General features: G+C 38.0%; 2 protein-coding genes across 2 annotated transcripts; one reads left to right on the plus strand and one right to left on the minus strand.

The window, feature by feature from the left end:
• The first annotated feature begins 11,749 nt into the window (after nucleotides 1–11,749).
• Nucleotides 11,750–12,977, plus strand: LOC125263158 (putative nuclease HARBI1). The gene is made up of 2 exons (XM_048182076.1): nucleotides 11,750–12,080; nucleotides 12,329–12,977. The coding sequence occupies exons 1-2, from the start codon at nucleotides 12,045–12,047 to the stop codon at nucleotides 12,635–12,637; spliced, it is 345 nt and encodes a 114-aa protein (XP_048038033.1). The 5' UTR covers nucleotides 11,750–12,044; the 3' UTR covers nucleotides 12,638–12,977.
• Nucleotides 12,890–14,904, minus strand: LOC125263154 (myb/SANT-like DNA-binding domain-containing protein 4). Its single transcript, XM_048182066.1, has 4 exons — nucleotides 13,657–14,904; nucleotides 13,439–13,577; nucleotides 13,221–13,292; nucleotides 12,890–13,088 (listed from the first exon to the last, which is right to left on the minus strand). The coding sequence occupies exons 1-4, from the start codon at nucleotides 13,958–13,960 to the stop codon at nucleotides 12,890–12,892; spliced, it is 714 nt and encodes a 237-aa protein (XP_048038023.1). The 5' UTR covers nucleotides 13,961–14,904.
• Between the last annotated feature and the right edge of the window lie 1,144 nt (nucleotides 14,905–16,048).

Below are 16,048 nucleotides of genomic sequence, written 5' to 3' on the forward strand. Positions count from 1 at the left end.
TCTCTCTCTCTCTCTCTCTGCCGCAGCTCTGCTGCTGTTCAGCCTCAGACCGACTCCTCCTCAACAGATGAGATGACGTCACTCACAGCATGCATGCAGGAGCACAGATATCAGACTATAATACATGTTGAATATCTCTAGTGGTGGTGGAATAAATATTTAGACAACACAATTAGGTGCAAAAGAAAGCTTAAAAAAAGAAAGATGTGTACACGCTCACATAAAGGCAGTTTAAAATGTACAATTGAACTGAAAAGAACATGCAAAAAGAAAAATCTTCAGCTCTCAGACCGGAAACCTTCTTGCTGTGAGGAAACTGTCTGGGACACACTGAGCTGCTGTGAACATAAAGAGCTCTAAAATATTAGGTTTCTTTTAAAATAGCTTTAAAACATGAATAATATATTTACATTATGTCCATTCATGTATGAATGTGAGTTGTGTTAAACAAGTTGTTGGGCTGTTTGGCTGTTAAAAGGTTTTGGTTATAGTTTATAGCGTAAGAGGGAAGCAACAAACAGAAAAGATATTATATATAATGTATAGGTCACACACAGAAGAGGACAGACAGGTAAGTATGTTTCAACAGGTTTTATTTAGCAGAGAGGATAGCAACTAGACTCAGGATCAGGATGGTGTAGTCGAGAGAGGGGATCTGCCCTGCAGATCTTATGGCCAGGTGGTAAGTGACGACAAAGTCGAATCTTGTGAAGAAAAGAGAGCCCATCTAGCTTGACGGGGATTAAGTCATTTTGTCTCTCGCAGATATTCCAGATTTCGATGGTCAGTAATGACCTCAAAGCGATGGTTTGCTCCCTCCAGCCAATGTCTCTACTGCTCGTGGGCGAGCTTGATGGAGAGGAGCTCTCAATTGCCAATGTCGTAATTCTGCTCCACCAGGGACAGCTTTTTGGAGTAGAAGGCACATGGATGAAGTGTTGAGAATCACCCTGCTGCTGTGAGAGTACAGCTCCAACTCCAGTGGTGGAGGCATCCTCTTCCAAGATAAAAGGGTGTTGAGGATTGGGATGGACTAGATTCGGAGCAGATACAAAAGCTTCTTTGAGGCTCTGGAAGGCATGGATGGCAGACGGGTTCAAGGACAGAGACTTGGGCCAGATCTTGAGTAGTTAGGTAAGAGGAGAGCTCATCCATCTGGATGCCTCGTTGGTCAATGACGTAACCCAGGAACTGGACAGAGGTGGTGTGGAACTCGCACTTCTCCAGCTTGAGGTATAGGTGTGGCGTTCTCTCAGCATTTGGAGGAAGCCCCTGAACATCCCATTCATGTACCCCTGGAAGACGGAGGGTGAATTGGACAGGTCATAGGGCATCACCTGATATTCATAGTAACCTGATGGTGTCACGAATGCAGTCCTCCATTCATCTCCCTTGCAAATGCGAATGAGATTGTAGGCACTCCCCAGGTCCAGCGTGGAGAAAATACAAGGGCAGCTTCATTCCAGCCACTCAATGCTGCTAGAGTGCAGAACTGCAGCGCATATAAACTGACTGAATCATCACCTTGAAGCAGGTTTAACAGCTGATCATGAAAGGACTTCCGTGAAAGGACTGAAGCAGATTGTCCGAAGACTTCTTTAAAGTGGCTGATGAAGGATGACAGCAAATTTGTCACTTGGGTGTCAGATTTCCACAACGATTGTGCCCACTGAAGTGCATGTCCAGAGAGGAGAGAAATCATAAAGATCACTCGTGCTCGATTGGTAGTGAAAAGATGAGGTTGCATTTCGAAACAGAGAGCGCGTTGTAGAATAAACTTGTTGCAATACAAGTAGCAGTCGAAGGAGTGGGTGTAGGTGTAGCAGGAAAAAGTGATTGCCGGACTGCTTGGACGAGTTCGGTGAATGGATCCACTGGGCGATCCCCACTAGCATTCGTGGTACTCTGCATGTTTGGTCTGGTCTTCTGTCACACACAGAAGAGGACAGACACGTAAGTACATTTCAACAGGTTTTATTTAGCAGAGAGGGGAGCAGAATGGGACTGCAGCACAGGTAAGTCTTGTTGAGAGCAGATAGTGAGATGTGTGAATTAGCTGGTGGGTAATACTGGTATCTTGTGTGCAAGTGAAGAATGGGCTTTGGTGGCTTGTGAGCTTTATGGTGCAGGGCAGAAGACGGAGAACGAATGACAGCAGACAGATGACAGAAGACGGGATCTCAGGAATCGCAAGTAGGTACTCAGGTGAGTATGCAGGTAAGGAGTCTGAAGAGCTTGTCAATGATGAGACCAGACACTGAAGTGAAGGGACAGGTGGTTGATATACAGGTGCTGGTCATATAATTAGAATATCATCAAAAAGTTGTTTTATTTCACTAATTCCATTCAAAAAGTGAAACTTTTATATTTGTGTGTAATGAATGAATATAAATTATATCCATTCATTACACACAGACTGATATATTTCAAATGTTTATTTCTTTTAATTTTGATGATTATAACTGACAACTAAGGAAAATCCCAAATTCAGTATCTCAGAAAATTAGAATATTACTTAAGACCAATACAAAGAAAGGATTTTTAGAAATCTTGGCCAACTGAAAAGTATGAACATGAAAAGTATGAGCATGTACAGCACTCAATACTTAGCTGGGGCTCCTTTTGCCTGAATTACTGCAGCAATGCGGCGTGGCATGGAGTCGATCAGTCTGTGGCACTGCTCAGGTGTTATGAGAGCACAGGTTGCTCTGATAGTGGCCTTCAGCTCTTCTGCATTGTTGGGTCTGGCATATCGCATGTTCCTCTTCACAATACCCCATAGATTTTCTATGGGGTTAAGGTCAGGCGAGTTTGCTGGCCAATTAAGAACAGGGATACCATGGTCCTTAAACCAGCTACTGGTAGCTTTGGCACTGTGTGCAGGTGCCAAGTCCTGTTGGACAATGAAATCTGCATCACCATAAAGTTGGTCAGCAGCAGGAAGCATTCAATCAAGGTATACAGCTGCGTTGACCTTGGACCTCAGAAAACACAGTGGACCAACACCAGCAGATGACATGGCACCCCAAACCATCACTGACTGTGGAAACTTTGCACTGGACCTCAAGCAACGTGGATTGTATGCCTCTCCTCTCTTCCTCCAGACTCTGGGACCCTGATTTCCAAAGGAAATGCAAAATTTACTTTCATCAGAGAACATAACAGAGAACATAACCACTCAGCAGCAGTCCAGTCCTTTTTGTCTTTAGCCCAGGCGAGACGCTTCTGACGCTGTCTGTTGTTCAAGAGTGGCTTGACACAAGGAATGTGACAGCTGAAACCCATGTCTTGCATACATCTGTGCGTAGTGGTTCTTGAAGCACTGACTCCAGCTGCAGTCCACTCTTTGTGAATCTCCCCCACATTTTTGAATGGGTTTTGTTTCACAATCCTCTCCAGGGTGCGGTTATCCCTATTGCTTGTACATTTTTTTCTACCACATCTTTTCCTTCCCTTCGCCTCTCTATTAATGTGCTTGGACACAGAGCTCTGTGAACAGCCAGCCTCTTTTGCAATGACCTTTTGTGTCTTGCCCTCCGTGTACAAGGTGTCAATGGTTGTCTTTTGGACAACTGTCAAGTCAGCAGTCTTCCCCATGATTGTGTAGCCTACAGACCTATACTGAGAGACCGTTTAAAGGCCTTTGCAGGTGTTTTGAGTTAATTAGCTGATTAGAGTGTGGCACCAGGTGTCTTCAATATCGAACCATTTCACAATATTCTAATTTTCTGAGATACTGAATTTGGGATTTTCCTTAGTTCTCAGTTATAATCATCAAAATTAAAAGAAATAAACATTTGAAATATATCAGTCTGTGTGTATTCTAATATATGACCAGCACCTGTAATATCATGCTGTAGCATAGGCTGAAATCTATAAACCAATGTTGTAACTTACCTCTTAAATTTTAGATTTTATCACAAGTTAAAATTGTAGAATTTTGAAAAACTGTTTGTGTTAGGTGAGACTACACAAAGATGCCAAAATACACTTACAGACAAATCTGACCATGCAATAAGGAAAAGACAAAGTGGGAGACAGAGTAACCATTTATTTCTAACAAAAAAAAACATCAAATTTCAATAACTCAAAAAGTACCAAACAGGCAAGAATAAACAATAAACCTAACAATAACTAAAAAAGTGTAAATGGTAACAAACGGGTAAGAATAAACACTGAACAACATGTGTTGTTTGGAAGCATCAACAAATCTTGCCGTAGGACTTTGATCTGACTTTGAAGTGTGTGTGTGTGTGTGTGTGTGTGTGTGTGTGTGTGTGTGTGTGTGTGTGTGTGTGTGTGTGGGTGTGTGTGCGCGTGTGTGTGCCTGTGAGTGTTTGCCACATTGAGAATGTTGTATAGGCTCACCCCTTCATTTGATCTGCATTTGGACATATAAAAAAATTGCTCTGAATTATAGCCTTTGTGGGAACTTTAAAGCTTTGAAGCTTGAAGCGTTTTAGCTTCGTAAAGAAAGAAGGTTGTACTTCTTGCACTAGAATATCAAATATAATATAATTGAGTATTTATAGCTAAAGATAATATTCTTCTGATTAACACTGAAAAATACACATTGCATCTTTCAATCCTGGGTCATCTCACATTCAGTTATATCACAACATCTATGCATTTAATACCTTTTTCTTATTTTTCTTTTCTGTAATCTGAAAATGCTGATGAAATGCAACAGAAGAGACTTAAATTATGCTACAATGTCGCCCCTCAGAGGCCATCAAGTGTTAAAACTACTGCTGAGAGTCATTCACTTGATTGAATGTTTTCTTTTTCTTCAAATAATTTTCTTTGATAATCTCCTCAGCTCAACTTCACCCTGAAGCCTTTGCTGCATTTGGTCCAATGCTGATTTTAGTAACTTAAATTACTTCATGATCCTGGAGACTCAATGTTCTGAAGAGTTTAGGGGGACAGTGTTTAGGATCACTTAAACATTACAGGTAAATTACAGAGTGATTGAGGGGGAACTAAATTTACCAGTACAGTGGGTATCTGGAGCAGGACTGAAGAGCCCTGATTTATATAATATTTTAGTGAAAGCCCTAAACCCAACCCTAGAAATTTGTCCTAAGCCCTTTTCACAAGCTGAACAGAGACAGGGTACAATGAAGCTATGAGGAAAATGTCTTTTTTCTGGACATTCTGTACACAAGCTCACATTCTGACATGCCTTAGGAAAATTATACTTATAGAATCGTTCTCATTTTCATATTTTCATAAATAAGCAGTAAGTGTGTATATCTGGGTGTCTGATCTCACCTGATGCATCGTGTGTTTACAGCAATGTGACGGTGAGTAAATAATAACTGAATATTCATTGTTCATATATGGCAAGTGTAAGGATAATGTTCATTTGTTTTACGGAAATGTTTCTTTCAGTTGGTATTTCATGTGCTTTCCTTCAAGAGGCTACAGCGTATCATATCCTGTAACAGGTACTTGCCACACTTTTCTTTTCTGGGATGAATTCTGCTCTCAGCAAACTGAACAATGAATAATTGAGACGAGAATGTCTTTCCACCTTAATGAACATCATAAAATGGCACACTATCCTTAAGAAGAGCATTTTAAAGCTGATCTTTTTCATCATGATCAAAACAAGTCAATGTCTTTGTCATTGATTTTAGTGAATGGTTTATTCAGAAGTTACAAAACTGAATATAAAGTTCAGAAGTTACAAAACTACTTTAAAATAAAATCCAGCATAAGCGTCAGTTCTGGCAGGTCACATCAGTCAAGCTCACATCAGCTGACTCCCAGGTGACTTACGTAGGAACACGACGCCTATTACAGCATCCATATATAAGCTCCTCAGTATTATCAGCAGCTATCGTGTTTCTCAGGAGCTAATTACCCTCCTCCATCCCCAGCTCCTCCTCTCAGGATTGGCCTTATGATTCCCCTGAATCAAACTAATTCTTTAAATATGTGTACATGTTAAATTATTGACATTAATTATGTCTGCATATGTTGGTTCTGTTGCTGCTCTCCCTGCTCTTATCCATGCTAGGCTGCATGGATGCACAGGGAGTTCTTGCTCAGAACAGAACCATACCTCCAATACAAACTCTGTGCAGTTATCAGTCATATTTGACGATAGTGGTCCTGACGGAATGAATGTATTCCTCAACAAAGTTTCACTGTGAGTTTACTCAAGGTTCTCATGAAAATTCAAAAGCTTATCAGAAGATGAAAGAATGGAAGTGAAGATCTAAACTGATCCAATAATAAGTCATTAAAAAGCATGCTAAAGTGTACTTGAATCGTGATAGGATGAACTGTGTTCTCAGGACCTGTATTTCAGGTCAGAAGAAGTTGTCCGGTCAGAATCTCATGTGCTTTATATGTTGCTTTTTGTAACTAATAAACCACAGTTTAAACAAAATAATGGTTTGATACTTTTGTATGTTCCCTTTTACATTTGTAAAAGTGTGCTATTAGTACTTCTTTTAAACAAAAAAATAAGAAAGTATACTTACAGTCTACGTTTTATGTTCTTCTCAGAAAAATACTCAAAATTGCACTTACTTGACTTTGGTCCCACAATATTTGGATTATACATGTACTCTTTTGATCAAGATATAATTAAGTATTCTAAGTATGCTTGGCTTGTTTTTGTATTTAATCTTTTGAGGCTAGTCCACTTGTAGTGTACATAGGAATTTACTTCAAATCTACTCTTTCCCCGCCATTGACTGAAATTTTCCGGCTATCCGTGTTTTCACTGTAATACGATAGGGGGCGCTATTACACTTCTTCTAGTATATAATCTGATCAAAACATAGACAGTTGAAGAAGCAGAAACAAAATACAGAAGATTGCTCACGCAAATGTAAAATAATGTGATCATCAAACAGCATATAAGTTCAAAACTGCCTAAAGTTTCCGAATGAAGTGTTGAACCCATGAAGAGGAAACGACTGTGAAGCTTTGGAGGTGTTGATGGACTCGATCTACTCCATCTGTGTTTTGATCATCGTTCTGAATCCCATCCAGATAAAGTCTTTGACAAAAAAAGTGATTTTCTCAGCTTTTTGTTTAATTTTATTTTTGTTTTTTATTAAACTTACCCACATTCAAGTGTTGATAAAAAAGGAAGCATGAATCTACAAACCATTTCCAGAAGAAAATATTTAACTGACAAAAGTACAAAGAAAAGGTTTCCAATGTTTTCACTGAACAACTTTATTGTATTTTGTAAGTATTAACACATTTTGATTTTGATGGCTGCAACACACTCCAGAAAAGTTGGGACAGAGCCGTGTTTACCACTGTCACATCACCTTTCCTTTTAATTACAATTTTTAATCGTTTGCAAGTTTTGCAAGTGGATTTTTTTACCCAGTCTCGCCTGATACAAGACATCTGTCTGTGGTCATCGATGTCTGATTCTCTTTTCATGATGTGCCAAACATTTTCAATAAGAGTCAGATCTGGACTGCAGGCAGTCAGACACATCCACTGTACAGTGGAGACTAGTGTCTAGAAGCCTCTGATGAATCACGTGCAGAATGAGGCCTGGCTTTGTCTTGCTACCCAGGAAAGATGTCATCTTGATGGCAGTTTATGTCTCTGTATCCCAATCCACGCCTCCATGTCAATGATTCCTTCACACAAATGTGAGTCACCCATCCTGTTTGCAGTGATGCACCTTCATACCATGACAGATGTTTGCTTTTGCACCTGTCGCTGATGAAAGTCTGGATGGTCCCTTTCATATAGGGACTGAGAACTCGATGTCCATATTTTCCAAAAACATGCTGAAACTTGGACTCATCTGACCACAGCACATATTTCCACTTTTAGACCATCTGAGATGAGCTTGAGCTCAGAGAACTCAGCAGCATCTCTGCATTGAACAGATGTGTATCTTTCTCCTTAACAGAGATTCGAGTTGCATTTCTTGTTGCAGCGTCAGACTGTTAAGTGACAACTGTTTTCCATAGTACTCCCGAGTCCATGTGACTGTATTTAACACAGTAGCATGACGGTTTCTCATGCAGTGCCATCTGAGGGGTCAAAGGTCACGCACATTACCTACCTTGCCCTATACAGACTGAGATTTCTCTGGATTCCCTGAATCTTTTTACAATATAATGTATGGCAGATGGTGAAAGACATCAATTCTTTGCAATCTTTCATTGAGAAATGTGATTTTTGAATTGTTTGACAATTCTCTCATGACATTTGGCACAAAGTGTTGAGCCATGACCATCTTTTCTTGACTGAGATGCTCTTTTACACCCAAACATGATTCCCTCACCTGTTACCAATTCACCTGCTAACTGTGGACTGTTTAAAGGGATAGTTCACCCAAAAATGAAAATTCTGTTATCATTTACTCACCCTCTTGTTGTTCCAAACTTGTATAAATTTCTTTGTTCTGTTGAGCACAAAGGAAGATATTTTGATGAAAGTTTGTAACTAGTAGGAAAAAAACTACTATGGAAGTCAATGGTGCCCCAAAACTGTTCAGTTTAACACATTCTTCAAACTATCTTTCTTTGTGCTCAAAAGAACAAAGAAATTTATACAAGTTTGGAACAACTTGAGGGTGAGTAATGATGACAGAATTTTCATTTTTGGGTGAACTAACCCTTTAAAAGCAGTTTAACTTGGATATTATATAATCTTTTCAATTTTATTTTGCTTCTGTGCCAACTTTTCTGGAGTGTGTTGCAAAATTAATTTAAAATACAATGATGTTGGTCAGTGAAAACATTTAAATCTTTTCTTTGTACTTTTGGCAGTTACAAAAAGGTTCAAGAGAATTAATGAATCACAGATTGTGTTTTTTATTTTATAAAATGTCCCAAATCTTCTGGAAATGGGGTTTGTACAATAAAATATGTGTGGGTTTTTTTTTTTGTTTTTTTTTGTTGTTGTTTGTTTGTTTGTTTTTTTATGTTTTTTTTTAGTACAGTGAAAGTTATATTTCAAGCATTAAAAAATTAATACCCAAATAGGAACATAGTAGTATACTTAAAGTGCAAAAATAATATAAACATATAAATAGTAAACTATAAGTATGATGTTATGTTCACTTAATGAAAACCTACAAGTATACTTTGCAGTATAAAACTACTAAACTAGTCGTTTAGTGAGAGTACACTTCAAAGTGTACTTTCATAAACTAAAAAATGTGCTAAAATAGTAAACTACTAGTAGGCTATAGTACAGATGCAGTACAAATGAGAAACGTATCTGTGAACTAGTTGTCCACTGTTCTACCAGTGTTCTACTGTTACACTTAAATTTATACTTTATATACTAACAAGTGGGCCAATTTAGTCCCAAGCAGTACTGAATGTACTCATCCAAGATGTTCATGTCTTTCTTTCGTCAGTCGAAAAGAAATTAAGGTTTTTGATGAAAACATTCCAGGATTTTTTTCCATATAGTAGACTTGAAATGGCACCAAACAGTTGAAGGTCAAAATTAGTTTCACTGCAGCTTCAAATTGTTCTACATGATCCCAGATGAGAAATAAGTGTCTTATCTAGTGAAACCATTGCTCATTTTCTGAAAGTTTTAACCATAAATGCTCATCTTGAACTAGCTCTTTTCTTCTCTATTAGAATTCTTGCAGTGTAGACACTGCTAAGTGTATTACTGCCCTCCACAGGTCAAAGTTTGAACTAATTGTTAAATACTAGCATATTGCATATAACAATTAGTTCAAAGACTTTGAAAGACATGGACATCTTGGATGACATGGGAGTGAGTAAATTATCAGGAAAAGTTTATTTAAAAGTGAACTAATCCTTTAATAAAAGTATACTTGTTTGTAAGGGGTTTCATGAATTGTTCTGATTTACAGTTGTTTTGCTGTTTAAATAATCCCATTAATTAGCCACACAACTGAGTCAACATACATCAGTCAATCTTTAGAGGTGCATGACTGTAGATTTTATGGAATTATAAGGAGATTCTGAGGCAGAAAAAGCTCTCCTCATCCATCTCCAGCTGACTGACACTGACGCAGTGATCGCAGTTGAATCCAGCTGCTCTCTTCTGTCCGGCCCATGCGGTGTCCAGACGCGCCCCTCTCGCTGCTGTTCAGCCTCAGCCTGACTCCTCCTCAACAGACGAGATGACGTCACTCACAGTGTGCACACGGGAGCACAGATATCAGACTATGTTGAATATCCCCAGTGGTGGTGGAATGCATATTTAGATTAGATGCAAATGAAAGCTTTTAATTAACAATAATACTAATAATAATTAAAAAAAAAAAAAAAAAAAAAGCAAGCACAGTATCAAGGTCACCTAAAGGCAATTTAACAATTATCCTGTAAAGAACATGCAGAAAGAAAGAACCAGACCGGGACATTCTTGCTCTGTCTGGGACACACTGAACTGCTGTAAAAATAAAAGCTCTTAAATATTAGGCTACTCTACAACTTTAAAATATTAATTTGATCATGAATAAATGTGAGTTGTGTGAAACAAGTTGTTGTTTTGGTTATAGTTTATAGCGTAAGAGAGAAACAACAAACAGAAAAGATAGTATATATAATGTGTAAGCTAACATAACATTTGTCTGATGTCAAGATCATTTTATATTTGTATCAAAATATCCTTTACAATGCATTTTAATTTACAAATATACTTTTAATGGTGCCTTAATGTTTTTAAAGGACATTAAAAAAAAAAAAAAAAAAACAGTGGAGTATAGAAATAGTATAAAAGTTTTGTAAAACCCTATGAAACAAACATGAATACTGCATACATTTGTAAAAACTTGATATATGTTCAGATTTTTTTTTTTTTTTTTTTACCAGTTTAATGCTGGGCAAATGATTAATTGCATCCAAAATCCAAAAAATTTGTGCTTACATAATATGTGTGTGTGTGCTGTGTATAATTTATATATATATATATATATATATATATATATATATATATATATATATATATATATATATATATATATACATATATATATACACATACATACATACATGAATATATTTAAGATAAATTTGTTATATTTAAATAAAAAATGTTTATACACAGTATAATATAAATATATGCACAGTATACACATGAAAATATTTCTTAAACATATACATGTGTATTTAAATACACAAAATAATGTGTACACACAGCACACACACATATGTAACAACAAACTTTTATTTTGGATGCGATTAATAGTTTGCCCAGCATTCGTTTTTTTACTTTATAAGTCACAGACTCGTTTACTTTCCTGTTCAACAGTTCTTCATTCAAACCAAATTCTCTTTTGATGAGGATTCATAAAGCAGTGCGCAGTAGGGGTAAAATCTTTGCGTGGCAGGGGCAGCTGCCACTGAGACCTGCCACTCGACCTGTCACCAGGCCCGGCTCCACGGGGGGGCCAGGGGGGGGCCAGGGAAGGCGAATATTTCGTGATAGGGAGAACCCGCTGGACCATCTTAACGACGAAAAACTGTTACGAGAATATAGATTTGATCGTCGCGCAATTTATGAGATCGCAAACAAGCTGGAAGACGACCTTGACCGTGTCACTCAGCGCAACCACTCGCTACCATCCGTGTTACAGCTGCTTATAGCTCTTCGCTTTTTTGCAACTGGGAGTTTCCAGTCTGTAGTGGGAGATGTTTTCCACATTCATAAATCGTCTGTCAGTAGGATTATACACCGGGTTGCAGGGGCCCTTTGCCGTCTTTTAAGTCAGACCGTAACATTTCCATCTCGTCAAGAACAGGGTGCCATTCAGACCTCTTTTTTTTCGGAAAGCGGGGTTTCCTCGAATAAGTGGTGTAATAGACGGCACACATATCAGAATTCAGGCGCCCCGCACACACGAAGATCAATATGTGAACAGAAAAAACTATCATTCAATTAATGTCCAGTTAGTGTGTGACCATCTGTCCATAATTAGAAATGTCGTTGCATCGTGGCCAGGGAGTACACATGACTCCAGGATTTTGTCAGAGAGCAAGATCGGGAGAGACTTTGAGGCTGGAATCCACAGTGGCCTCCTGCTCGGGGACAGTGGTTACCCCTGCCGACCATGGCTCATGACGCCCTTCATGAATCCCCGTAATGCTGCACAGGCATGTAATAATCTTAACAGTCAACTTAGATCGATGTATAGCCTAATTCATTCAACTTAAATGACATTAAACTGACTTGGAAAAAATGATTTGAATCCTGTATAACATAAAAAAAGTTTATTATTGCTTAATTAACATTAAAGTAATATTTGAACAATGTGTTGCATTGTATTTTGTTTTTGTTTTTTATTATATTTTATTACAGTGTGACTTGCTGATACTAATGATGCATTGTTTTACACCTGTAGGAAAGATACAACAACGCTTTGACACACACAAGGTCTATAGTTGAAAGGACGATCAGACAGCTTAAGCGCAGATTTCACTGTCTCCATAGCGAGCTGCGCATTGAGCCGTCAAGAGCTTGCAAAATTATTGTGGCCTGTGTGGTTCTTTTCAACATGTCAAAGATGTATTCTGCCTTCGAAGAGGTGGATGAACTCGAAGAAGAGGGACAAGAAGCAGAAGAGGTTCATGAAGCAAATCATCTGCAACAAGATTTCCAGCAGGCTGGATTTGCTGTCAGAGATGCCATTGTGAATGCGTTCTTTAATTAGTAGGCTAAGTTGTAGCAAAAAAAGTGGGCCTTAGTACAAATATTAGTAATAATATATATTATTTTAGGCTATTATAGTAGTGTAGTCTAAAGTAGGCCTAGTTGATATTAAAACAATATAACAATATTATTTATTAGTAGCCTATTGCTAGCAATATTTTATGTGAATGTAATAGCTAGGCCTATTGTTATTATTATTTGTAATTTATAATTTCATAAATAAAATACAACAGATATACAACATAAAATGTATTTATTTGTCAACTGACGTGATTGTTACTTTTCCTTCGCTCTGTAGCTGTAGAAGCTTATTGTTGAGAATAAAGTTGTACAGATCTTGATTTTCCTTCTCCTTTTTTATTTTTTCGATCTCCAGCTGCAATTTGTTTTTCTGTAGTTGCAGGACTTCCTTCTGCAGTTCCAGCACTTCTTCTCTGGTAGCAAGCGTTTTTCTGCAATTCACAAGTGTTTGTGTTTTGGAAAATAATAGTTTAAAATAATATGCAGGCTATTTAAAGCCGAATTAGGTTTTATTATATTAGTCTATTACTAATTATTATTAACAAAAACCAATAAAATCTTACTTGGCTGCTGCCTGGTTTGGCGTACTGGCGCTTTGTCGGTGTTGGAGCTGCGTTTGGGATTGCTGGGAAAGTCTAACGCGTGAAACAAATACCAATTATCATATTGTTTTGTTGTCATATATATTATGCCTGTCATAACCTTTAAAATTGTTCATTCTCACAGCAGTGATAAGTTTGATAAGATTGTATGCTGATATGAGACAATAATGCTCTCTCACTCCGTGTTATGCTGTTCCTCTGGTTCAGCTTCACTCTCTAAACCTCCTGTGATGCCAGCCAGGACAGGTGAGTCCGCCCCAATGATGTCTTGGACCATTTTAGTAGAGTCTGACAATTCAGGGGGCGGTGGTCCTCCACCTGTTTATCAGTTTTGTAACAGTTGTTATACGGCAAAAAAAAAAAAAAAAAACGCACTACGGTGCGGTAAAACTCTTACCAGTTTTATTGGACTCCCTCTTGTGAACGCTTAATTCTTTTTTTGCCATCACAGAGATGTTTTCGTATTTCTTAATTATTTCCTGAACAGTCCTTTTTACACCTAGATTACGTGCGTTAATTGTATCGGTTATTTCCTCCCACTGTTTATATTTTTTGGTAGCAGTTACATTGGGATTAAGTTTGCTTTTTAAAATCGCTTTCCTTTTCCCATATTCGTCGAGAAGTATACACTTCTCCTCCTCTGTCCAATTTGGCTTTCTCTTTTTGTTTTCCTTATCCATTTCTTTTTCGGTTGTATTCATTGTTTTCTGTAATGGCTGCTAATGGGTTAAAGTATACAGTAGCGTGTCCATGGCAACAATAGAATTTTATAACGGCAAAACCTAGGTCGCTGTCGTTAAATACTTAGCGTTTTCCCTTACCTAAGGGAACCGTTTAAGGGATTATATGCAACACCCTTAAATTATTCCCTTAGGTAAGGAGAAATCACCCCTTAAGTGTCATACTTAAGGGAAAAACTTAAGGTGCTTTATGCAACCGGGCACTGGCCCACCCAATCAGAGGCTTGGCCCACCCAGAGCCATAGAGAGAGAGAGTTGCGACAACTCCATAGACTCCAATGGAACGTTTTTTTACAGCAATGGCGGCTCGTGAATCACGTGACGATCAAGCGTTTTGAACTTCCGTTGTCGCAACTCTGTCTCTCTATGGCTCTGGGCCCACCTTGGCCCCACACCACATAACAGCCAATCACAAATATAAGTGTGATATTCAATTCAGCTCCAGACCAAGCGGCAACCTTCCCCTTAGTAGTGCTGCTAAAATATATATTTTTTCTAAACATGTCTCTAAAATATGTTAAACCGTTCAATACCGCTTCTCTATATGACAGCGAGTTCACGCACATCGCAGCCTCCTGTCACTCACTCAGAGCAGCGGCAGGCCTCGAGACTCTCGTTCGGTCCGGTTGAAGCGTTTTTGTTATGATAACAACTGATACGACAACTTTAGCATTCATTCATTCATTCAGTGTTTCCCATTAATGACCCTGTGCGCCGCCACCGTTTCATAATGAACCGAAAATTTAAAACATAAATGGTCTCTACATTGTATTTTGGATATTGAATATGGATATTACTGTCATGTATGTATTATTATTTTATTGTTTTAATTGTTTGGCATCCTAAAACACCTAAAACGATGTAGACTTTATATCACAACTAAAAATATGTTTGAACCCTCTTTAATGTCCAGGTACAAGTCAATGTTGTTTTTGGTCAATTTGCACACTGTACATGAGTTGAAGCTCTTAATTTTGAGCTTCCAAAGTGCACCAGATTGATGCATTTAACCTTAAAATGTACAAAATTTTCTTACGGGGGTGCATGCCCCCGGACCCCCCTAGAGGAGGTATTGGACAAAAGTTCTAATTTCGTACAGTATAAACAGCTCGTGCAAAAAAATTTAAATAATAAATGTTGTAAATATTATTTGTGTTATCTCACATTATATTTTGTAATGTGATTTTTCAAAATAGTATAATAGTTTATAACAATAACAATAACAAACAACCCTAACAATTGCCTTATCTATATCAATAGACATGTGAGATTAAAGCATTAAAGCCCCCCACCAATCCGACCGGCCCACCTGGAATATCATTTGGCCCTATGGAGTCAAATTAATGCCTTAAAGTTTTGCACAAAAATAAAGTTTTGCAAAACACAAAAAAGAATTGAGCAATAAAAAAATGTTTTGCAAACAAAAATAAAGAATTGCAAAGGAAAAATAAAGTATTGAGCGGAAAAAAATAAGTTTTGCAAACAAAAATAATAAATTGCAAAATAAAATAAAGTAGTGCAAAAATAAAAATATAATCAATTACAAAAATCAATGACAGCTGTAATCCTATTTTATCTTTGCCACATATTTTCCATGCTCAAACCTACTAAATCATTTGCAACGCTCTTTTTATTCTGCGTTTCAGTCAAGCGTGCGCTCACGATACCGGTTTTCTTTTGCGCTGCACTTTTCTGTGCGGATCTCTTTATGGCACTGGTTTGACGTGGGGGTGGAGTCAAGAAACGGGGGCACGCCCCTGCGAAATGCATTGGAGGGGAACGTAATCGGCGACAGGTGAAATAATTCTTTGACATGGTTAAAAATAATGAATGGTTTGTTTTTGTTGGTTTGTTTAGCATATGTTGTCGCCAATTACGACCCCCTTTCGATGCATTTCTTATAGTAATATGACCCGTTGCTCTCTGTCTCACTGCCTGTATCCACTTTTGTGTCCTTAAACATTCGTTTTTGGGGGTCGACAGCTTATAAAAACTTATTTCTGGGTTTTTTAGCTTGTTAGCTGTACACCTTGTCACACAGCAGCTTTT

Source organism: Megalobrama amblycephala, linkage group LG1, assembly GCF_018812025.1.
Source record: "Megalobrama amblycephala isolate DHTTF-2021 linkage group LG1, ASM1881202v1, whole genome shotgun sequence".
Lineage (NCBI taxonomy): Eukaryota > Metazoa > Chordata > Actinopteri > Cypriniformes > Xenocyprididae > Megalobrama > Megalobrama amblycephala.